A 24,071-nucleotide genomic window follows, 5' to 3' on the forward strand; every position below is an offset into this window, starting at 1 on the left:
ATAAACCTCCTACTGGCTGAGGGGTTTAACTCCCTCATGACAATGAAGAATTCTAAACAACTTAACTATAGAATAATGACACGGAGACATGTATTTTGGCAGAAAGTTGTTAGCTATTTATTATTAATCGAATAACTAGAGAAAACCTGTAATAAAATTAAATTAATATGAATATTTAATAAAAACAGTATGGTGGCCAGAAAAAAGAACGTCTGAAATCCAAACACAAAAAACCCCAAGCTAATTAAATCTAAACCACTCCAAATCACAAAACATAGGTATCTACTCAACCTTCATCTTGACTACCCACCCTGAAGGGTGATGACGCTGCCCCCTGAAGGGTGGCCCAGCAGATATAACAGTCAACGAAGGAGAGTGCACCTAAACAGCACCAAACCGACTAAAAACTGTGACTAACAACTCAAACACGAGAACCTGCCTCTCTTTTCCGCCAACAGCGAAAGGCTCTTCTTAAAGAGGCTTCGCACCACCACCATACCCACAACTCAAATGAACCAAAATAGAAAACAGATCCTCCAGGAAAAACACCAATCCTTCCTGCGACAAGTGCACACCATCGGCCCGAAAAAGGTAATCATAACGATACCTGATCCTATCATGGCGAACCACCGCACCACCGTGAGCCAAAACCCACTTCGCCACTGCCGAATTCACCTTTTTTCTGGCCTCATCAATAGGGCGACCATCCGGCACTCCACGCCAACACAATCTCGGAACTATGAAAGAAAAAACCCAAAGTACATTGAGGCCAGGCCACGGCAATACTAGCCAAATCTTTTATCATAGAACATCTCAAATCTAGTGATGTCCTCTTACCCAAATCATTACCACCCAGGTGCACCAACAAAACCCCAGGGACACCATGCACCGAGCCTGGACCAATAGCGTATCTTTAAGGTCCTGCCGCAACATTCCGCGCCAGCCGAGCCACCGAATACCACAAGCCCGTGGAAAAAACTGCGCCCCCTTAGATGCCATAAACCTGGCCGCCCAGTACACGTAGGAGTGACCAACTACCCACACTGTAAAACCATCCTCCTCCCAACCTAAAATGAAGGAAATGAAATAAAAGTAAGTTAGTAAATTAGGCCAAAATGAATGTATACCTGCAATAAACCTGAAGGATCTGCCAAAAATAAAAAAAAATTGTGAATACCACGGCCTGGCCGTGCAAACAAGCTTCAAGCCAATCGAAGCGAACATAAAGACACACTGGGAAAGAAATAAAATTAAATGAAAAAGTAAAAGGGGAAAACCTTAATGCTCCAAAAGGAAATGGGGAGGGGGGAGGGGGGGATGGGGGGGGGGGGGGGGCAACACAGAGAAAACTCAGCTGGAGGTGAATCTTAAAAAATCTGCCGAGGGACTTTCAATTGGAGTCCAATTAGCCGAATTAGAATAGAATGAACCGAATCCAGTCCGTCAGGTCAGGCAAAAAAGTGAAAAATAACTCCAGACCCCCACTGCCAGCAGCGGCGAGTAGCTAATCCCTGAGTAGGATGAACAGGGGATAACACATGAACATACTGGACATTAACGTACTTAACAATTGAACAATCAATTCGCAAACAGTTGCAATACCAAATAACCTATAACACCGGGCAAATATAACGTTTGTAGCTGGAAGACTTCCAACGGCCCAACAATTGGATCTCCCTGATGGAAAAACCAGCCGACGCGGCCGACGTTGCCGCTCCGATCCGAAACGAATGCGTACCGAAAGCTGCAGGTGAAAGGCCCACACCGGACAGACAGCGACTCAACATCCACCGAAACTGATATCTCGTCAAAGGCAACCCGTCATAATGCAGCAACCAGGACCCCCTCAAGGAGGGCCGAAATGACGCATAGCGGGCCGCCAGAAACACCGGGCAAATGCGCTCCTCCAAAGACGAGACCAAGGTAACCCATCGACCTCTACCTAATTGGTCCGTCTTAGAACGACGCAGTCTACACAGCAAGGACCTCTCACCCACAACCACATCTTCCCGAAGCATGGGCGAATCTTTCCACTTCGACGGCGCCACCAGCTCTGAAATGCGAAAAGCCCCATGATACGCCATGGAAAGAGCTAATTCGAATAACAAAGCCTCAAAACTTGAAGAAGCCACTTCGGCAACCGCTCCAATAACCGCTGGCAGAAGGGCCGCATCAATCGGGCATCTCCTATCAGGCGGCGTCGGCGCCAACCGCGCCCAACCTTTCAGGGCCTTCGCAAGGAGGAAGCTCTTGGTAACGTCAGGGAGACCCTTGAGCTTAGCAAAAAATGAAATCCCCGCCAGGTACCGTGACACGACCGCTCTAGACCTACCAGTGACGAAGAGTTGCCAAATAAAAGAAAGCATCAGCCGATGCCCACTCTTACCTTCATGCCCACGTCCGCGAGCAAACTCTTCCCATTCACTCCAAGCTTGACTGTAAGCCTTGAGCGTTCTCGGTGCTAATGCCCGCATCGCTAATCCCTCCAGGCCAAACATAATCGGGACAGCGTATCCCAAGAGCATCAGCCTCAGGTGCCAAAACTCGAAATCTCTCCCACTGCCCCCATGACAAGGCGTCAGCAATTCCATTATCTTCCCCGGGAACATGCAGCGCGCGAAACCAAACATTCCAACGCAAACAAGCCAACACAAGCTGCGCAAGCACCCTCAACACTACAACCGACTTCGCCCTCTGATTGTTAATCGCATGCACCACGCCCAGATTATCGCATCTGAACAAAATGCTGCGATCAGCCAGACGCTCTCCCCACACCTCCAAAGCCACCATTATTGGGAAAAGCTCGAGCAGCAATAGATCCTTAGTGAAACCCTTACGAAACCATTCCTCAGGCCAAGAAGCCACGTACCAAGACCCGTTGAGGTAGCACCCAAACCCAGAGGAACCTGCCGCGTCGGTAAAAAGCTGTACATCAGCATTGCGGACAACCGGAGTCAGCCAGATCCGCACCCCATTGAAATCCTCCAAGAAAGCGGCCCAAACGGCCAAATCTCTTATAATCTCGGAAGACAATCGAATGAAATGATGCGGCCTGGAACACCCCGCCGTTGCCCTTTCCAACTTTCGGCAAAAAACCCTGCCCATCGGGATGACCAGACAAGCAAAGTTCAAAAGGCCCAACAAAGATTGAGCCTGCCGAAGCGTGACCTTTCGCGATGCTAAGAACTGCCCGATAACTTCGCGCAGCTTGGCAACCTTGGCCTGAGGTAGGTGACACGAACCTGCCCCCGAATCAATTTCGATACCCAAAAATGATAAGCAAGAAACGGGACCTTCAGTCTTATCTTCAGCCACTGGCACTCCGAAATGATAAAAAAGCGCTTTGATGCTAAATAACAGCTCACTGCAACGACCGGACTCCGCAGGCCCTACGCACAAGAAGTCATCAAGCTAGTGCGCCACCCCGTGACCCCCCGTGGAAGACTCCACGCACCAATGCAAAAAGGTGCTGAACTTTTCGAAATATGAGCATGAGATGGAACATCCCATTGGCAAACACTTGTCAATGAAATACTCCGACCCGATACGAAAACCCATAAAACGGAATGAGTCAGGATGTAAAGGAAGCAACCTAAAAGCCGACTCCACATCAATCTTAGCCATCAGAGCACCCGAACCGTAAGCCCGCACAATACCAAGAGCCTCATAGAACAACTGGTAAACCACCGAACATTGCTCAGGAGGTATCCCATCGTTGACGGATGACCCCGATGGGTAAGACAGATGCTGAATGAGCCTAAAGGAACCCGGAGTCTTCTTAGGTACCACCCCCACTGGAGAAATAACCAGATCCTCCCAGGGGGGCAGCGCAAACAGACCCGTCATTCTGCCCAGACGAACCTCTTTTTCAACTTTCTCATGTAAAACTAACGGAAAAGCGCGAGCTGACTGAAGATTCCTCGAGGCCCGAACTCGCACCTCGCCCGCAACCGGCAAGCGGAAACCAAACTGAAAACCTTTGAACAAAAACTCTGCGGTCTCCTGATCTGAATACCATCTAAGCCATTTGGCCATAGTATCCAACCTGACTGGCGTCGGAGCCCTACTGAGCACCACCGCCGCCGGCGGGTTTTCCTGCTCCTGCCTTTCCTGACCTTGGTGCCTGTCGATTCCCTCGAAAACAGTTCGAGGCCGAATGAAATCCACTGCAACGCAAGCATAAGTGTCAAAAACGACACTTTCGGCCTAATGAGCATGCCGAATTATTGTACGCAAAGCATTTCCCTCTTGCTTGTGACTGACCAAACCCTCGACCTGCAGCCCCCGACTTCCGACCAGCCGCAGCCTCCGAACCGGCCCCCTGTGCAGAAAGGCCAGCCTGCTGAACATCATCCCCCGTACCCCGGGGCTCCTTCGAATCTTGCGTCGCCCGAGTGACGTCCAGCCACACTTCAACGTCCTTACACCCAAAATCGATGATCTGCAAACAGTCCTGTTTGCGCCGAAACTTTTCATCATATATACGCCATTCCGATCTCTTGGACGTTTGCTGCATGTCGCTAATAAGTTGTATGTACCGAATGATGTTCATATGCTCATTCGGTCTATCCTCTAAATAACAGGCGGCAAACACGCAAAAACCAGCCAGCCAGTTATCTTATCATATGACCGAAATGCGTCGGCTCCAACGCCTCCCTTAGCTCTAGCCGCCTTAAACTCCTTTTTTGCATCCTCCGTCAGCACAAAAATATCTACATACTCACCCTTACTGATCTTCCTACGGCATCTATCACGCAGGCCTCTGAACACCGCCGTATAATCGCAGTGGACTACTCCTGGCAGGTTACGACACTTCTTAGCCCTGTGCTCGCTCTCACTCAGCCGCTTGCGCCTCTTACGACGCTCGCGCTGTACGGCTGCTCTTTTTGCATACTTAACCGCGCGCTTTTTCGCTCTCGTCGCGCTACTAGTCTCTGATGCGCTTGAAGACAAGGAAGAAGAAGCAGAAGTACTGTCAGAAACAGTATAGCAGGAGGAGGCCGAGGATAAATCCTCCCCCTTGCCAACAGAAAAAATCGACACCTCACCTGACGCCTCAGACAGCGCCGACTCATCCGCCTCTGCCGCGTAAACTTCAAAGTCCTCGTCGTCTTCACCATCCGCATCACCGAGTCCATCTGAAAAAGAAGACACTACACGGGCCGAAGCCGAGGCCCCAGAAGCAAGCGACCTGGCAGGATCAACGGCATCCCGCATCACACGCCTGCGCGAAACCACCGCCTGCTGCCCGCCCCACTGCGCCGCAGCCTCCCCCAAATCCTGGCAGGCAAGCACAATCCGCCCCGCCGCTGAACCCGACGGAACGGCAGAAGCCCCACCGCGGCGCCGCGCGGCAGAACTCCCGGCAACATCAGGGGACACAGCCGCCACCAGCAGAGCTAAAGCAGCCGCCACTGATGACAGCGCAGATGCTAAGTCAACAGCGCCACCCTGCTCCTCCAAAACATTCCGGCCCCTACCCGACCAAGCCCTACACCCAACATACTGCTCACCCCGCCTCCCACCCTGCTGCCTGAGCGGCAACGAAGCGGACCCCTCATCAATAGCATTAGAGACCCGCGTAGGGGGCCTGCGGCCCCGTTCCCTACTCCTAGCTCTGCCCACCAAAGGCTCCAACCCCCCTTCAGCATAACCACCGCCACTCAAATGGAGGGGTGGTCTTCAGTATGCCGACTGACGGGATCCCGGCGCACAGTATACCGTAGCCGGAATCCCGACAGCCGGCATACCGACACTTATTCTTCCTCGTGGGGGTCCACGACCCCCCAGGAGGGAGAATAAAATAGCGTGGTGCGCGTAGCGCTCCACCGTGCTCGTAGCGTGGCGAGCGCAGCGAGCCCGGCAGGGGCTAATTTGCGCTCGCCACACTGTCGGTAAGCCGGCGGTCGGGCTCCCGGCGCCGGTATGCTGGTCGCCGGGAGCCCGACCACCGGCATACCATACTGAACCCGTCCGGAGTTAGAGTGAAAGTACTGAATAATACTTGGGAGCCCAGGTGAGGTTAAATATGATGCTGGGAAGCACAGGTGCAACTTAGAATGAAGCTAGGGTTCGCAGTTAACTGTGAGTGAAGCTGGGGTTCGCAGGTAACTGTGAGTGAAGCTGGGGTTCGCAGGTAACTGTGAGTGAAGCTGGGGTTTGCAGGTATCTGTGAGTGAAGCTGGGGTTTGCAGGTAACTGTGAGTGAAGCTGGGGTTTGCAGGTAACTGTGAGTGAAGCTGGGGTTTGCAGGTAACTGTGAGTGAAGCTGGGGTTCGCAGGTAACTATGACTGGTACTGGGGTTCACAGGATTTGTATTCCACAGGAAGGGTTAATACTGTTTGAGAGGTAAACATAGAACTGCTGGAGAATGGCTGCTGGGAAGCCGGAGAGATACACTCTGCTAGCGCTGGGTGCGGGGACAAGGGAGGCAGGTAGCACCACAGAGCTTTAGCACAGGAGAGCTGGAACTGCACCGCAGAAGGAAAACACCAGGGAGTCAGTCCAGGGATGGTTCTTGGGCGCTGTGCGCCTCGGGTGACAATAGGGGCGTGGCTTTGTACAGGGGGCATGGTCATTCACGCCCCCTGTACAGACTGAAATGATGTGCGGTGCGCGATGACGTCATCGCGCACCGCACAGTAAAGGACCTCTCCACAAAGGGAAACTAGACGCGTACGCGTCTAGTTTCCCTTCACAGCGGCAGCGGGGGGCAGCGGGGGGCACAGCAGCAGCGGATCTTGCCCTGGTGCGGCGCCCTCCGGAAGGTGGCGCCCCGGGCAAAAATCCTGCTTGCCCGTGGCAAGATCCGCTACTGAGTCAGGCTATACCGCAGGGAAGGTCCACAGGAGAGTCCACAGTGAACTGTACACTGGTATCGCAGGAGAGACAATTGAAGCACTGACAATCTTCTGGGTGCTGGGATAGGATACTTATACCTGCTGGATAACAGGGATTGGCTAACAATTATGACCTGGCTCCAGCAGCACTGAGGATAGGTGAACCAGTTACATGTGATCCAAGTCCAAGATGGCTGCACCCATTGACGGAGATTGAAGGGGAAGAAGCATTCTGAAACCATGTGTAAAACAACAATGGCGGCGGAGGCCGCAGCAGCAGAACTCCACGGGCCCAGATGCGCGCAGCGGCTACAGGGATGGAAGCGGCGCCGGGGCACACGGAGGACACAGATCCAGCAGAAGACCACAGGTGCGGCAGTGACGGCCGCGACGGGACTGAGAGCGCCGCACCGCTTTAAGTGCAAATACTGAGAAGGCCGCTGAAACCAGCGCTGCAGGCAATAACCAAAAACATAGCTATGGCCTGGCTCTGGTACGCTGCGCCAATCTCAGGAGGCACCTAACAGGTAGGAAACGGCGTCTAATTACCCGGATCGTGACACCTCCCTCTTGAATGCAGCACACATCATGGCAGGTATGCATGGCACCCATTCACCACAAGCAGAAGTGATTGGAAAATGCTTTCCAAACTGGTAGGCTGATTCTGGTAATGTAATCCAGATTGGGAAATTCGGACAGAGTCTTTAAATCTAGACTGTTCTGCCAAAATTGGGTCATTTGGGAGTCATGACGTAAGGCATTTCCACATGTTTCACATTGATCTCTTAACATCCTTAGATCTTTCATTGCAGGTATCATGCAGACATAGCCACATCAAACACAGGTTTAATGAGTCATAGCTACTGATAAGGCTCTACAGACGTCTTAAGTACAGCACCAACGAGCTAGGGGATCCTATCCGACAGCCACGGGGATGCGCCTCAGATTGGATACGATCTAAAACACATACGATTGTACACAATTTGATACAATATATCAGATGGATATATCGGAATTGTATGAAATCGTGTAAAATCATACTAGTGTATGGGGCCCTTTACAGTCCTTTAATATCTAGTTCAAAATGAAATCGATATAATTGGTGGAACTGGAGAGGAGAAGCTCAGATTTTGTTGATGCTTCAACTTACAGCCTGTGGGGGTAATTCAGATCTGATCGCAGCAGCAAATTTGTTAGCAGTTGGGCAAAACCATGGGGGTTATTCCGAGTTGTTTGCTCGTTGCCGATTTTCGCTATGCTGCTATTTGTTGCAAAATGCGCATGCGCAAGGCACGCAGGGCGCATGCGCTTAGTTATTTAACTAAAAACGTAGCAGTTTTGCTGTGGATCCTGCGGCGCTTTTCAGTCGCTCTGCTAATCGGTGAATGATTGACAGGAAAGGGGCGTTTCTGGGTGGTAACTGAGCATTTTCCGGGAGTGTGCTAAAAAACGCAGGCGTGTCAGGGAAAAACGCAGGAGTGGCTGGCCGAACGCAGGGCGTGTTTGTGACGTCAAACCAGGAACTAAACGGACCGAGCTGATCGCAATCTGTGAGTAGGTCTGGAGCTACTCAGAAACTGCAAAGAATTATTTAGTAGCAGTTCTGCTAATCTTTCGTTCGCTATTCTGCTAAACTAAGATACACTCCCAGTAGGCGGCGGCCTAGCGTGTGCAATGCAGCTAAAAGCAGCTAGCGAGCGAACAACACGGAATGAGGGCTCATGTGCACTGCAGGTGGGGCAGATATAACATGCCAGAGTCTACAGCTCCGTGCAGAGGAGGGGGCCCACCCAGAGGTGCACACGGGCCCCCTCCTCTATAGAAATGCCTCTGGTTGTTTACCTTTGTTATTAGTGTGGAGTTTTCCCATATCTGTTGTACTAATCTTTCAAAGGTTTCCAGGAAATTTTAAATAGGATGAAAAAAGATTGAAATGTTTCTTAGTCCAGAGTATAGTATGTATTATTCCATTCTCAACTCTAATAACCTCCACATTGCTAGTGGTAGTAGTGGTAGTAGTAGTAGTTGTTGTTATTAGAGCAGGTTTAAGATTCCTAACTTTCATAGCACCCTTAAAAAAGTTTTCAATGTCAGTTTTGTGGAAAATGTATTCTCATATGTAATAGTTAACAGGGTCTGCCTTAGGGGCATATTTATTGATTATTCAAAATTGGTCCCAATAATTTTAATTTCTTATCAAGGCTATTAGAAATTTAGTATAGCCCCCATGTACCATGAAACACATGCAGGACAGGAGCTGCAAACGCATCCTGTCATTGCACAGTGTTAGAAGTAAAGTGATTGCTAATGGACAACCTGTTTTTTTATGCTTATACTTTAGATCATTATATTAAGCGAAGAAGTCTGGACCATCAGATACTTGTGGTTTTTGTCAGTTCCTGTTTATTTTCTCTGGTTAGTATTAGCACTTAAAGCATGCTTGCCTACCTGACCCTCTCCATGAGGGACAAAATGCTCTGTTCCTGGTAGAGATGAGCGAGTTCGGTTCGTCGAGATCCGAACCCCCCCGAACTTCACGTGGTTTACACGGGTCCGAGGCAGCCTCAGATCTTCCCGCCTTGCTCGGTTAACCCGAACGAGGCCGAACGTCATCATCCCGCTGTCGGATTCTCGCGAGATTCGTATTCCATATAAAGAACCGCGCGTCGCCGACATTTTCACTCGTGCATTGTAGATTGAGCAGAGAGGACGTGGCTACGTTCTCTGCCTGAAAAGCTCAATATCTGTGCTCAGTGTGCTGCATTGTGGTGACCACCAGTATATAGTAGTACAGTACAATAGGCCATTGCTGTATCTTGCAGCTCCGTGTCAGACTCAGTTCTAGTATCCTGATCAGTGCTCAATATCTGCTGCATTGTTGTGACCAGTATATAGTAGTACAGTGCTGCATTGTGGTGACCACCAGTATATAGTAGTACAGTACAGTAGGCCATTGCTGTATCTTGCTGCTCTGTGTCACTTCTAGTATCCTGATCAGTGCTCAATATCTGTGCTGCATTGTGGTGACCACCAGTATATAGTAGTACAGTGCTGCATCGTGGTGGCCACCAGTATATAGTAGTACAGTAAAGTAGGCCATTGCTGTATCTTGCAGCTCCATGTCAGACTCAGTTCTAGTATCCTGATCAGTGCTCATTATCTGCTGCATTGTTGTGACCAGTATATAGTAGTACAGTGCTGCATTGTGGTGACCACCAGTTTATAATAGTACAGTACAGTAGGCCATTGCTGTATCTTGCTGCTCTGTGTCACTTCTAGTATCCTGATCAGTGCTCAATATTTGTGCTGCATTGTGGTGACCACCAGTATATAGTAGTACAGTGCTGCATTGTGGTGGCCACCAGTATATAGTAGTATAGTACAGTAGGCCATTGCTGTATCTTGCAGCTCCGTGTCAGACTCAGTTCCAGTATCCTGATCAGTGCTCAATATCTGCTGCATTTTTGTGACCAGTATATAGTAGTACAGTGCTGCATTGTGGTGACAACCAGTATATATAGTAGTACAGGACAGTAGGCCATTGCTGTATCTTGCTGCTCTGTGTCACTTCTAGTATCCTGATCAGTGCTCAATATCTGTGCTGCATTGTGGTGACCACCAGTATATAGTAGTACAGTGCTGCATTGTGGTGACCACCAGTATATAGTAGTACACTACAGTAGGCCATTGCTGTATCTTGCAGCTCCATGTCAGACTCAGTTCTAGTATCCTGATCAGTGCTCAATATCTGCTGCATTGTTGTGACCAGTATATAGTAATACAGTGCTGCATTTTGGTAAACACCAGTATATAGTAGTACAGTACAGTAGGCCATTGCTGTATCTTGCTGCTCTGTGTCACTTCTAGTATCCATATCTGTGCTCAATATCTGTGCTGCATTGTGGTGATCACCAGTATATAGTAGTACAGTGCTGCATTGTGGTGACCACCAGTATATAGTAGTACAGTACAGTAGGCCATTGCTGTATTTTGAGCTCCGTGTCAGACTCAGTTCTAGTATCCTGATCAGTGCTTAATATCTGCTGCATTGTTGTGACCAGCATATAGTAGTACAGTGCTGCATTGTGGTGACCACCAGTATATAGTAGTACAGTACAGTAGGCCATTGCTGTATCTTGCTGCTCTGTGTCACTTATAGTATCCTGATCAGTGCTCAATATCTGTGCTGCATTGTGGTGACCAGTATATAGTAGTACAGTGCTGCATTGTGGTGACCACCAGTATATAGTAGTGCAGTACAGTTATCCATAGCGTTATCTTGCTGCACCATGTCACTTCTAGTATCCTGATCAGTGCTTAATATCTGTGCTCAGTGTCAGTGCTGCATTGTGGTGACCAGTATACTACAGTACAATAGTCCAGTGCTGTTTTCGCTGCTCAGTGTCAGTTCTCCGTAGTATAATCAGTGCTCAGTAAAATCAGTTCTCAGTATAATCAGTGCTCAGTAAAATCAGTGCTCAGTATAATCAGTGATCAGTATAATCAGTGCGCTGTTAGACGTGCACCCGTTTTCCGCCATTAGTGTATTGGGATTTAGACAATTGATGAAGTTATTGTGTCCCCGGTACAAAATCCCATCTAGATTCCACTTCACTAGGCAGGCGATAGCGAGATTTTACCAATTAATATCAGTGATTTATAATTATTAATTACAGTGATCTTGCCAAATAATTCCAGTGATTTTGTCATTTTCTTCCAGTGATTTGGACCAATAATACCATTGATTAGAACAAATAATTCCTGTGATATTGAGGTGTTTGTGTCGCTTAGTTTAGCCATCCAGCGACCACAGTGCACCTCTTTTTCTCTTTTCTTTGCATCATGTGCTGTTTGGGGACTATTTTTTTAAGTGCCATCCTGTCTGACACTTCCGTATATGTCCAGTGGTACTGCCATTTGATATAATTCCCGACATTGCTGCCATTTAATTCCAGTGATTTTGTCATTTTCTTCCAGTGATTTAGACCAATAATACCATTGATTAGAACGAATAATTCCTGTGATTTTGTCATTTTCTTCCAGTGATTTGGACCAATAATATCATTGATTAGAACTAATAATTCCTGTGATATTGAGGTGTTTGTGTCGCTTAGCTTAGCCATCCAGCAACCACAGTGCACCTCTTTTTCTCTTTTCTTTGCATCATGTGCTGTTTGGGGACTATTTTTTTAAGTGCCATCCTGTCTGACACTGCAGTGCCACTCCTAGATGGGCCAGGTGTTTGTGCCGCCCACTTGGGTCGCTTAGCTTAGTCATCCAGCGACCTTGGTGCAAATTTTAGTAGGACTAAAAATAATATTGTGAGGTGTGAGGTGTTCAGAATAGACTGGAAATGAGTGGAAATTATGGTTATTGAGGTTAATAATACTATAGGATCAAAATTACCCCCAAATTCTATGATTTAAGCTGTTTTTGAGGGTTTTAAAAAAAAAAAAAAAAAAAAAAAACACCTGAATCCAAAACACACCCGAATCCGACAAAAAAATTGAAGGGAGGTTTTGCCAAAGCGTGTCCGAATCCAAAACACGGATGCGGAACCGAATCCATAACCAAAACACAAAACCCGAAAAATGTCCGGTGCACATCTCGTTCCTGGACTTTCCTGGTAATGTATGATTGCCATCACCTGTGGTGACACACCTTTCTTATCAATTAACCTGTTCAACACAGGTGCCGGCAATCATACATTACCAGGAAAGTCTAGGAACAGAGCATTTTCTCCCTCATGGAGAGGGTCAGGTAGGCAAGTATGACTTAAAGCAAACTACATGTTATTTTAGTCCTTAGCTCCAGGGAAAGAAAGATTTTGGGTTTTTTTGTTTTTGTTTTTTGAGGAGTTGTCAGGTGACCCCAGCCTTCTTCAGTAGCCTTAGGACTTTGATCCCATTAGGTGCTAGTGACAATTCCTTTTATTCTCTGTTCGTATACTGTATATAGCCAACTCCAACAAGAGATCTGTTGGCCCATGGTATTAGGGGGTGTAGCATACATGTGAGGACATGACTACACCTCGTGTGTGAATCCACAGGCCCTATGCAATAGATAGAGGGTCGGAGAATCCTTTCAATCTTCTGGATCCATATGGGATCGTCACCAGGAAATCAATATTATGCGATTATTGGTGGGGGGAAAATTACTTTTTTGGGTCAAGGTTACACATGCACACTGGAGCCCCTCTTCCTCGACGGAACACAGCATAACACTTCACTAACAGTGTAAATAGGGCCTGGGCTGTAATCAGAGAATATTGTGGCCTACATATTGATATTTAGAATGTATCATTAGCAGATGTCCATCCCCACTTGGTAGATGCTATACATGACCACAACACCTTGGTTGCATTGTAATGCCCCTCTCCTCCCTCAGTGCCACTGTATAGAGCAATGTTAGAGGAGAGTATGCAATCTACCATAATGAAAGTACTAGTGGAATGGTTCTTCTATTGAAACTTCTGTGGGTTATAGACATTGATTGAAAAATTACTTGTAGAACTGGAGAACCTACCACCCCTTCTCTCATATATACATCTGCCACACTCCCCAGTGCCGTACAAAATGGGATCTTATAAATACATTCTGATAGCACTATTAGTACAAGTACTGTTCTCGGGACAGATGTATTAAGCCTGGAGAAATGATAAAGTGAAAGGTGATTACGCACCAGCCAGTCAGCTTCTAACCGTCATTTTTTAAACCCAGCCTGTAACTTCACGTTAGGAGCTAATTGGCTGGTGCGTTATCACCATTCACTTTATCACATCTCCAGGCTTAATACAGCTGCCCCTAAGTGTCATTTTTTTTTTTGCATTTATTTATGAAGATATGGTCTATATATTTGTATAATTATTGCAGTCATTCTTGTTACTTGTATTCACCATATGGCACCGTGTTGGTTCTCAAAATGTGTATGCTTTGATATAATACCACATGCATCAGAATTCTGTCAGTTGCTAATTACTTGTAAACAAGAATTCTGAGTTTCCTGTTCTGAAAAATACATACTAAATTAAAAGTTGTTTTAATTTTTTTTTATGGGGGATATCCTATTAGCCCCGGTAAAACATCGGGTGTGAAAAACGTATGTTTTAAGCGATTTTTCCCGATGTTTCACCGATATTTTTTTACAGGCTATCCAGATTGATCGCCTGTAAACAAATGTCTTTTCTCCCGAAATCACACAGGTTCAGTGAAACCTGTGTTTTTGGTAGAAACAGACCCGTTTTCTCATGAAAACAGGGCTGTTTCTGGGGATTTAGTTTCGCTTGCCTGAGGCAGGTGAAACCAAACCCCTGATGACCGGAAAAACCTGCAGCATCCCCGTCCTCCTGCTGATGACATGGATGCTGTGTGGCCACTGGCTGGGGGAAGGCGCCAGGTGACTGCTGTTGGGGATCTGTGTGCGGCTGCGGTGCCCCCGTCCTCCTGCTTATGACGCAGGTGCTGTGTGGCCACTGGCTGGGGGAAGGCGCCAGGTGACTGCTGTTGGGGATCTGTGTGCGGCTGCGGTGCCCCCGTCCTCCTGCTTATGACGCAGGTGCTGTGTGGCCACTGGCTGGGGGAAGGCGCCAGGTGACTGCTGTTGGGGATCTGTGTGCGGCTGCGGTGCCCCCGTCCTACTGCTTATGACGCAGGTGCTGTGTGGCCACTGGCTGGGGGAAGGCGCCGGGTGACTGCTATTGCTGCTGGGGATCTGTGTGCGGCTGCGGTGCCCCCGTCCTCCTGCTGATGACGCAGGTGCTGTGTGGCCACTGGCTGGGGGAAGCCACTGGGTAACTGCTGCTGCTGCTGGGGATCTGTGTGCGGCTGCGGTGCTCCCGCGCTCCTGCTGATGACGCAGGTGCTGTGAGGCCGCTGGCTGGGGGAAGCCGCCGGGTGACTACTGCTGCTGGGGATCTGTGTGCTGCTGGGCTGCGGTGTCCCCGTCCTCCTGCTGATGATGCAGGTGCTGTGTGGCCACTGGCTGGGTGAAGCCGCTGGGTGACTGCTGCTGGGGATCTGTGTGCGGCGCCGTGCCTGTGTGTCTCGTGGGCAGTCGGCAGCGGCGCGCTGCATCAGGAGCTGTCAGGAGCCGACACCCGTTGCAGCGTCAGGTAACCCCCGATAAGCAACCGCTCGTGCTGGCTTATCGGGGGTAATAGGCTAGCTCCCGATGGGACAATTAGCCTCGGTAAATTACAGGGGCTAATTGGATATCCGCCTATATGTTAGATTGATGAATTATCAAGGGCAATCTCCAGTCATACCCTGTAGTGTGTGATGTGACAGCTGTAACCATTGACCATCAATCTTAAATGATCCATGACAAATGTAAAAAACATAGAAAATCAACAGCTGTAATGTGATCAGAGTATTTAAAGGGTATATCAGAACAATAATAAATGTTTATGTGTAGCAAAATATTTTAGGATATTTTTGGGCAGGGTGTTAATCACTGAGGAGTGCACATTTTAGTTTTAAAGGTCAAAATTTTGGACGGGATGTTAAATCTATATGGTGTATTGACACTAACGTGTAGCATAGTATTATATGTAATTGCCCCCCAATCAGCTCCTAACTGCCATGTTACAGGCTGTGTTATTTTTTTTTTATCAACGGTGGTTTAAGTCTGGAATGCGAAACCCCACAAAGGCCGGTGAAGGCCAGTAACCCCAGGGCAGCACACCAGTGAAAGGCTAAGGTGTTAGGGGTCTATTTACTAAGCTTTGGATGGACATATAGTCGATGGAGATAAAGTACCAGCCAATTGGCTCCTACCAGCCATGCCACAGGCTGTGTTTGAAAAATGACAGTTAGGAGCTGATTGGTTGGTACTTTATCTCCGTCCAAGGCTTAGCAAACAGACCCAGTTATAATAAGAAAGATGATGCACAAATGAAAAGGTGTTAATTAAAATACTAAAAAGAGTAGTATTAGTGGAAAGATTATTGGAAAGAATTAAAAAAGTGCTAAATAAAATGTTAGTGTTTCACCCCAAAACAGCCCAGCCACACCAACCTGGGGGGCTTCGCGACCCCAAACTCATCCCTAAAATTGATAACAGCACCCACTCTGGGTCATATAATTGCCCAATGTAAAGCCACATGATAATGGCACATACAAAAATATATCTAAATTGAGAGCCAGCTCACCTGGATTTACCCCATGATCCTCCAAAGCACTACAGGAATCAGCATGCTATCCAATGCTGGTCCCATCTGTGCCTCTCAACCAAACCAATCAGCTCCTAAATGTCATATTTCAAACATATTTCAAACACAATATATAGTAGAGTGGAAGGGAATGTAGTTAATATATCAGCTGTCAGGATCCCGGCGATCAAGAGACTGACGCCGGAATCCTGGCAGCCGGTGAAATTCTGACGAACAGAATCCCAAACAACACAGGTTATTCCCACTCGGTTGGTGGGTCCATGGCACCAACTTAGTGGGATTATAACCTACGGTGAGCGGAGCAAGCCACCGGGCCCGAAGTGTGGAGAGCGCAGCGAGCCCGGGAGGGGACTTGCTGCCTCACAGTCCGTATTTCGGTATAGCTGGCAGCTGGCATCCCGTCTGCTGGTCAAATATATGTATTCCAAATGGAAGCTGCTCAATCAATCTCGTAATACCCCTGTTTGTGTCTTGTCTAGAATAACCCCTGGGAGAAATTATGAAATTGATTGAGAAGCTTCCATTTTATATGGTGTTAAAAAAATGACATTTAGGAGCTGATTGGATGGTCGTTTATTTCTCTCCAATTTTCTCTCTCTAAGGGCGGGATTTACTAAAGGGAAAATGCGGTAAAACCCCCGTTTTACCGCATTTTCATATGTACTAACCCCCGACCGCCGCGTTTTCGCCCCATAGGGTATCGCCATCTTTTTATGGCGATACCCTATAGAAGCCTATGGGACTCTTACCGCCGCCGCCGGATCCCGCCGCCGCCCCGCGCTGCTCATGACGACCCCCCCCTCACCCCGGCATACCTGAGAGGCTGCTGGTGCGGCCCCCCTCCTCCTTCTCTCCTGCAGCACAGCCTTGTCTCCTTCCTGCTGCAGGGGGGAGGAGGAGGAGGAGCCCGGGGACTCCCTGCTTACGTCACCTCCCGGGTCTGGGAGGTGACTGAGACCTCCGCTGACCCCCGCCGACCCCGCAGACCACCACAGACATCATCGCGGGGGGCCTCCTATACCGCACTGCGATACTAATCGCATATGTTAGTACATATGCGATTAGTATCGCTGCGGTAGTTGGCGAGGGGCGGCGATGTCTTATAGTACATCCCGCCCTATGACTTTGTATATCTGCCACTATGCCATACCCCCACAGTTAGGATTGAAGACGGCCAGAGCCGGCCCTAACCAATATGATGCCCTAGGCAAGATTTTGGCTGGTGCCCCCTGGCACCGCCGCTAGTTCTGCAGGAGATGCCTGGCATGAGTCAGCTGGCAGCTCTGCTATCGTCGGGCGCCTTTTGTTTATGAAAATGCATCATATTATTTGCATTATTATGTGTCTAGGATGCACAAGCAGCTTCTGCTGATTAAAATTATATGCAGCATGCCTATATTCTGTGTGTGACTGTAGCTGTGTCTGCATACATTACAGTGATTTCCAGGAATACACTGTAATGTAGCATTTCATATGCAGATACAGCCACAGTCACACACAGAATATAGGCATGCTGCATATCATTTTAATCAGCAGAAGCTGCTGGTGCCCCTAAGCATACCAAATGCCCTAGGCATTTGCCTAGTTTGCCTATGCCTAAGGCCGGCTCTGAAGACGGCAATTCATGGCTTTCCGGAAGCAGGCAGGGCACATTTCTTCATTTCTAAGATGGGCAGGGAGCGCCAAAATGGGAACAATAACAAACATTCACTTCCTTTTTGTTATATAGATAACTGCTGAAATGTGCTGAGAATTGTCACCGAATTTGGCTATCAACACAATTATTACTCTCAGCCAAGGCATACCTCCCAACTTTTGGTGACTTGAATTCAGGGGCCGTGACCTCAGGTGGGCATGACCATGCAGGGCCGTCTTTTCGTATGGGCTCAATGGGCTCTTGCCCAAGGGCCCCAGGAGTATAAGGGCCCTATTCTGATAGCTGAGGGTCCCCTTTTTTCAGAGGTACCAGATTTTTTAAAATCGGCCCTTGGGAACTAGAGATATCCGACTTCAAAGCAGTAGTCCCCATCCAAGCCTGTTAATTGCTCTTCCCAGCCAGATATCTCGGGCTCTGTATGACGTTTTTCTGAGGGTACATATCAAAATCTGGGACTCTCCACTTTCTGTGGACACTTGCAGCTTGTCTATACTATGCCCAGAACCAGAGATATCAGCCTTCAAGCAGCTGGTCCCTGCTCAAGCTCCACACACCTAATATGCAGTTTTATATATTCGTTGGTGGATTGCTCTGGCTCCTGAACTCTGAATCCCAAGTCCCCTGTACCTCCTGACAGGTGAGACACTCTAATTTTTTATCCCATTCAAAGCTAAGAAATCTTTTTCCAGGAACTGGAGATATCTGCAGTCAAGCAAGCTGCTCTCTCACCAGAAAATGATGAATATTAAGCCCACTCCACTATCGATCCCCTCCCTTACATATTAAACACCCCATACCACCCGGGAAGTCATGTACCGGGGCCCCTTCAGTCAGCCCAATGCTACCTTCTACAGTTTAGTGTTCTCCCTCCCACCCCATCTGTTCAGTAAAGGAGTAATTAGCAGAAATTACTGCTCCAGGTCCTATATGCCGAGCGGAAGTTAGTATACCCCCTACCGCCCGCGGGACATCTAAGCTGCCGCTGATAGCACCCCCCTGGAGGATGGGTAGAAGCCCCAGTGCATTGCTGTGCCCAGGGGCCCACACTGCTGTTAAGACGGTCCTGTGACCATGAGTGTGTGGGCATGGCCTAGCATCACATCCTGCTGTTTTCAGCATTTTGGGGGCGTGCCCAGCGCTCCCTGAGCAGCTGGGCAGCCCCCAGGCTCACCTCACTGCCCTGTTTAGGCATCACTCCTGCTTTTCAGAGCAGCAGGGATCAAGGGCTCTCCCAAGCCTCCCCCAGCCCACGGGGCACTACTGCCATCGGGTGGGGCAGCAGGACAGTGTCCGAATAGCAGGACTGTCCCACTGGTATTGGGACAGTTGGGAGGTATGGCCAAGAGCATCACATGCCAGCTTCTCGAGCTTTCCCAAACTTTGTACTTGCAACGTATTGTTGTTTCCATAGTCTAAGGAATTCATTATGGGGAAATACGTCCTAGATCAGGGTATTTTCACAGGAGATAGAGCTTCTGGGTCATTCCATGGTAACAAACGTTACATTTTGAAATATATTTCATGTGAGATATATTAATTTGAGCATGTGTTTTGAATATTTTGGGCAAAGAAAATGTTTTTGTGGTACATGATATGCTTTAATTTTGATGCAAAGCTTGTCATGAAAACTGGTAACAAACGTTACATAAAAAGACCATTTTCATGGAATGACACTTTTCCCTATTGTTTATTATTTTCAAACAAATATGTTAATTTAGATTATTGCTTGGTTTTTTACAGCTTTTTGCAATCTTTGCGTTTGCAACATGTGGTGGTTACTCCGGACAACTGAGAGTCAGCGTGGACTGCGCCAACAGAACCCAGAGCGACCTCCGCATTGACATTGCTATTGCTTACCCATTCAGGTAATACATTATACTACATTTTCTGTGGTGGCTATGAAATATACCTATCATCATGAGTGGAAAACACTCTATGCAGATTTTCTGTAAGTCAGAGTGTAAGAAAGTAATGACTGTGGGACTTTTGGGACTGTCTCGCTGTTCCACCAGCAGGCAGCAATGTCCCACAGTGGGGGGAGAGAGGAGGCAGTTTGGAGGCTCCTGTCACTCTTTGGTGCTCTGCTTAGTATATACTGCTGCACCTGAGTATAATGCCCACATGTATTGTATATACTGCTGCACCTGTGTATAATGTCCACATGCATATACTGCTGCACCTGCGTATAATGCCCACATGTATATACTGCTGCACCTGCGTATAATGCCCACATGTACTGTATATACTGCTGCACCTGCGTATAATGCCCACATGTATATACTGCTGCACCTGTGTATAATGTCCACATGTATATACTGCTGCACCTGTGTATAATACCCACATGTGTATACTGCTGCCCCTGTGTATAATACCTACATGTATATACTGCTGCATCTGTGTATAATGCCCACATGTATATACTGCTGCACCTGTGTATAATGTCCACATGTATATACTGCTGCACCTGTGTATAATACCCACATGTATATACTGCTGCCCCTGTGTATAATGCCTACATGTATATACTGCTGCATCTGTGTATAATGCCCACATGTATATACTGCTGCACCTGAGTATAATGCCCACATGTATATACTGCTGCACCTGCGTATAATGCCCACATGTATATACTGCTGCACCTGAGTATAATGCCCACATGTATTGTATATACTGCTGCACCTGTGTATAATGTCCACATGCATATACTGCTGCATGTGTGTATAATGCCCACATGTATATATTGCTGCACCTGCGTATAATGCCCACATGTACTGTATATACTGCTGCAGCTGCGTATAATGCCCACATGTATATACTGCTGCACCTGCGTATAATGCCCACATGTATATACTGCTGCACCTGTGTATAATGCCCACATGTATATACTGCTGCATCTGTGTATAATGCCCACATGTATATACTGCTGCACCTGCGTATAATGCCCACATGTATATACTGCTATCTTTTATTAAGAAAAATTGCAACATACATTACATAAATATGGTAAAACTCATAAAAATAGGACATACAATATACATTGAATTGTTGCCCAATAATCCAAACCAAAAAGCAACAAAACTTGTATAACCATACGCAATGTCAAAATTGCTTAACATCTAAGCAAAAAACAACCTACTGTATTCGTACAATACATATCATAACCATAAGCAAGGAAAAGATGAATGAAGTCTTTTAGTCACATGCAAACCGCTTTAATTAAAAAAACAGAAAAAAGAAAATCTACGGGAAGGTGAAGGATAGGAAGCCATAAGATGAACAAGAAAAGGACTTCTGCTACCCACTCAAGGGGGTTTCAGGTGGCGCCAGAGCCTGGACCACCCGACAGCATCCAACCTCTTCCTATCCATCTCCATCATCCTCTTAACCTCGTGCAGAATATTTCCCACCACCTCCTCACAGGGGAGGACCTTTGCTCTGAGGGAAACCTGACACCGTGCACCCCATGTGTGAAACCTAACTGCTAAACTAACTATTGTGGTTAAATCAAACCTTCTATACCCTTTGAACGCCCCATAAACCCACTCAGGGTAACTAAGCCCCGAAAGGCACGGGATGCGTAAGGCCCTTGATACCGCTCTGTAAACCTTTATATTGAAGGGACACTCAAGGAGGAAATGGTCCATTGTCTCCACCTCCCCTAGACATTCCTCACGTGGGCAGCCACGATCATTGGCACTTCGACACTTGAGGTTACCCCGCACATAAAGCCTCCCTTGGAAAGAAAGCCAGGCAATATCTCTGAACTTCAGTGGGATTCTTTGAGAATTAATCAAAGACAACCCATCTGAGCAGACACTGCCTGGGCAGTCCCTTAACGACAGCGGAGCATAAAAGTGAGTCTGCAAAATTCTTCTCTCCAACTCCCTTCTAGAGAAGTTTTTGACTTCACCCACCTCCAGCCCCCAAAGCCTTGTCATCTTCAAGCACAGTATAACGTAGATCGGGAGGTAGCCATGCCGGACTCTAAAAGTTTTTACTTGGCCACCATCCATCCATAACCTGAGGAAGGGAAACACCCAGGCCCTAAAACTCTCTACCCATCGAGGGGGAGTTCTTAGAAACAAACTCCCTAGATTCAGTTTTAAAAACGTTGTAGTAAAAAACACCACAGGGTTGACCATACTCAGCCCTCCCTGTTCCCTCGATCTGTAGGTGATCCCTCTCTTGACCAGATTCATTCTATTCCCCCATAACATCAGGAAGAATAAAGAATTAATCTTGGTCCACAAAGACTGTGGCAAGAAGCACACATAACTGACATACAGAAAAAGCGGAATCAGATAGGTTTTGCATAAGTCAACCCTCTCCCTGAGAGAAAGTTGCCACTTGTCACTTCTGATGAAGCTAGGTGACCGAGCCTAGGGAAACGCGTTAAGTGTGAAAGCTGCCACCACCACTATCATCAGTGCTCCACATCATTACGGATCCAGATATGGACTTATAACAATCAGTTTTGGAACACCTGCCTTGGAATTTTTCCCTGTGGGACATTCACATTACAGCACCGACTGGAGGGACCCAGCTTGAATACAAGTGATACAGCTTGCTTGCTGTTTTCTAAAGCCTCTGGAAGCCTCCGTCCTCACGGGTAACACCAGCTGTATTTCATTTCTCTTTCCCAGGGAACTTTGTCCAGTGTTCTAGTCCGGGATCCACAGTGGACACTCATTAGCAGCACATTCAAATGCTTTACAGCTCCATATATGCCCTTAAACCTTATGTATATATGTGAATTTTATTATTTATTTTATTTGATGCTCAGTAACTAAATTCAAGTGTGCTTTTACAATCATCCACAGCTTTTTTTATTTTTTTATTATTTACTATTGGAGAAACAGCCAGCGCCGGCTTAAGTGCTTTTCGTTGTAAAAATTCTATTGGGACTGACAATCCCTTGCTGGCAGCTGTGACAGCGCATCTGGAACTGCTCTCTTTTTTCTCCAGGACTGCACCTTCCTGGTAGCATCTTCCAGCCTCTTCTCCCAATTCTGAGTGGCATAATCACCACGGCCAAATTTGATACCTAGAATTTTTATCTCTGGACTGTCGCGGGGGAGTCTATCCGGTAGGGTAAATTTATCACCTTCCTCCCCCATCCAGAAAGCTTCACACTTATCCTGATTGATTCGGGAGCACGAAGCCTCAGAGTACTCACAGATAAGATGTTCCATGCCACGTGCCTCTGCCACAGAAGACAGGACCACAGTAACATCGTCTGCGTAGGCCACCACCCTCAGCGGCAACCCAGGGCCCAGCTGAACCCCTGCCACAGCACCGCTCTCAATCCTCCGCACAAAAGGATCAATTGCAAATACATATAGAAGGGGGCTCAGGGGACACCCCTGACGGACACCCGAGTCGACCGCAAAAGCAGGGCTTACCCAGCCATTGACAAGTGGGAAGCTCTCAGCCTGATTGTAAATGACACGTAGCCAATCTACCACCCTCGCTGGAAGACCATACCTCTCCAGCACAGCCCACAGGTAGAGATGAGCGCCTGAAATTTTTCGGGTTTTGTGTTTTGGTTTTGGGTTCGGTTCCGCGGCCGTGTTTTGGGTTCGACCGCGTTTTGGCAAAACCTCACCGAATTTTTTTTGTCGGATTCGGGTGTGTTTTGGATTCGGGTGTTTTTTTTCAAAAAACCCTAAAAAACAGCTTAAATCATAGAATTTGGGGGTCATTTTGATCCCAAAGTATTATTAACCTCAAAAACCATCATTTCCACTCATTTTCAGTCTATTCTGAATACCTCACACCTCACAATATTATTTTTAGTCCTAAAATTTGCACCTAGGTCGCTGGATGACTAAGCTAAGCGACCCTAGTGGCCGACACAAACACCGTGCCCATCTAGGAGTGGCACTGCAGTGTCACGCAGGATGTCCCTTCCAAAAAACCCTCCCCAAACAGCACATGACGCAAAGAAAAAAAGAGGCGCAATGAGGTAGCTGTGTGAGTAAGATAAGCGACCCTAGTGGCCGACACAAACACCGTGCCCATCTAGGAGTGGCACTGCAGTGTCACGCAGGATGGCCCTTCCAAAAAACCCTCCCCAAACAGCACATGACGCAAAGAAAAAAAGAGGCGCAATGAGGTAGCTGTGTGAGTAAGATAAGCGACCCTAGTGGCCGACACAAACACCGGGCCCATCTAGGAGTGGCACTGCAGTGTCACGCAGGATGTCCCTTCCAAAAAACCCTCCCCAAACAGCACATGACGCAAAGAAAAAAAGAGGCGCAATGAGGTAGCTGACTGTGTGAGTAAGATAAGCGACCCTAGTGGCCGACACAAACACCGGGCCCATCTAGGAGTGGCACTGCAGTGTCACGCAGGATGGCCCTTCCAAAAAACCCTCCCCAAACAGCACATGACGCAAAGAAAAAA

The 24,071-nt window shown here is 47.7% G+C and overlaps 1 protein-coding gene across 2 annotated transcripts in view; it reads left to right on the forward strand.

The window, feature by feature from the left end:
- The window catches only part of SYNPR (synaptoporin), a 467,369-nt gene that overhangs the window by 277,157 nt on the left and 166,141 nt on the right, over positions 1-24,071 (forward strand). For both annotated transcript variants that reach the window (XM_063940903.1, XM_063940904.1), the window contains one exon: positions 19,407-19,531. In XM_063940903.1, coding sequence (XP_063796973.1) covers positions 19,407-19,531 — 125 coding nt within the window. The remainder of the gene's footprint in view (positions 1-19,406; positions 19,532-24,071) is intronic.

Source organism: Pseudophryne corroboree, chromosome 9, assembly GCF_028390025.1.
Source record: "Pseudophryne corroboree isolate aPseCor3 chromosome 9, aPseCor3.hap2, whole genome shotgun sequence".
NCBI lineage: Eukaryota > Metazoa > Chordata > Amphibia > Anura > Myobatrachidae > Pseudophryne > Pseudophryne corroboree.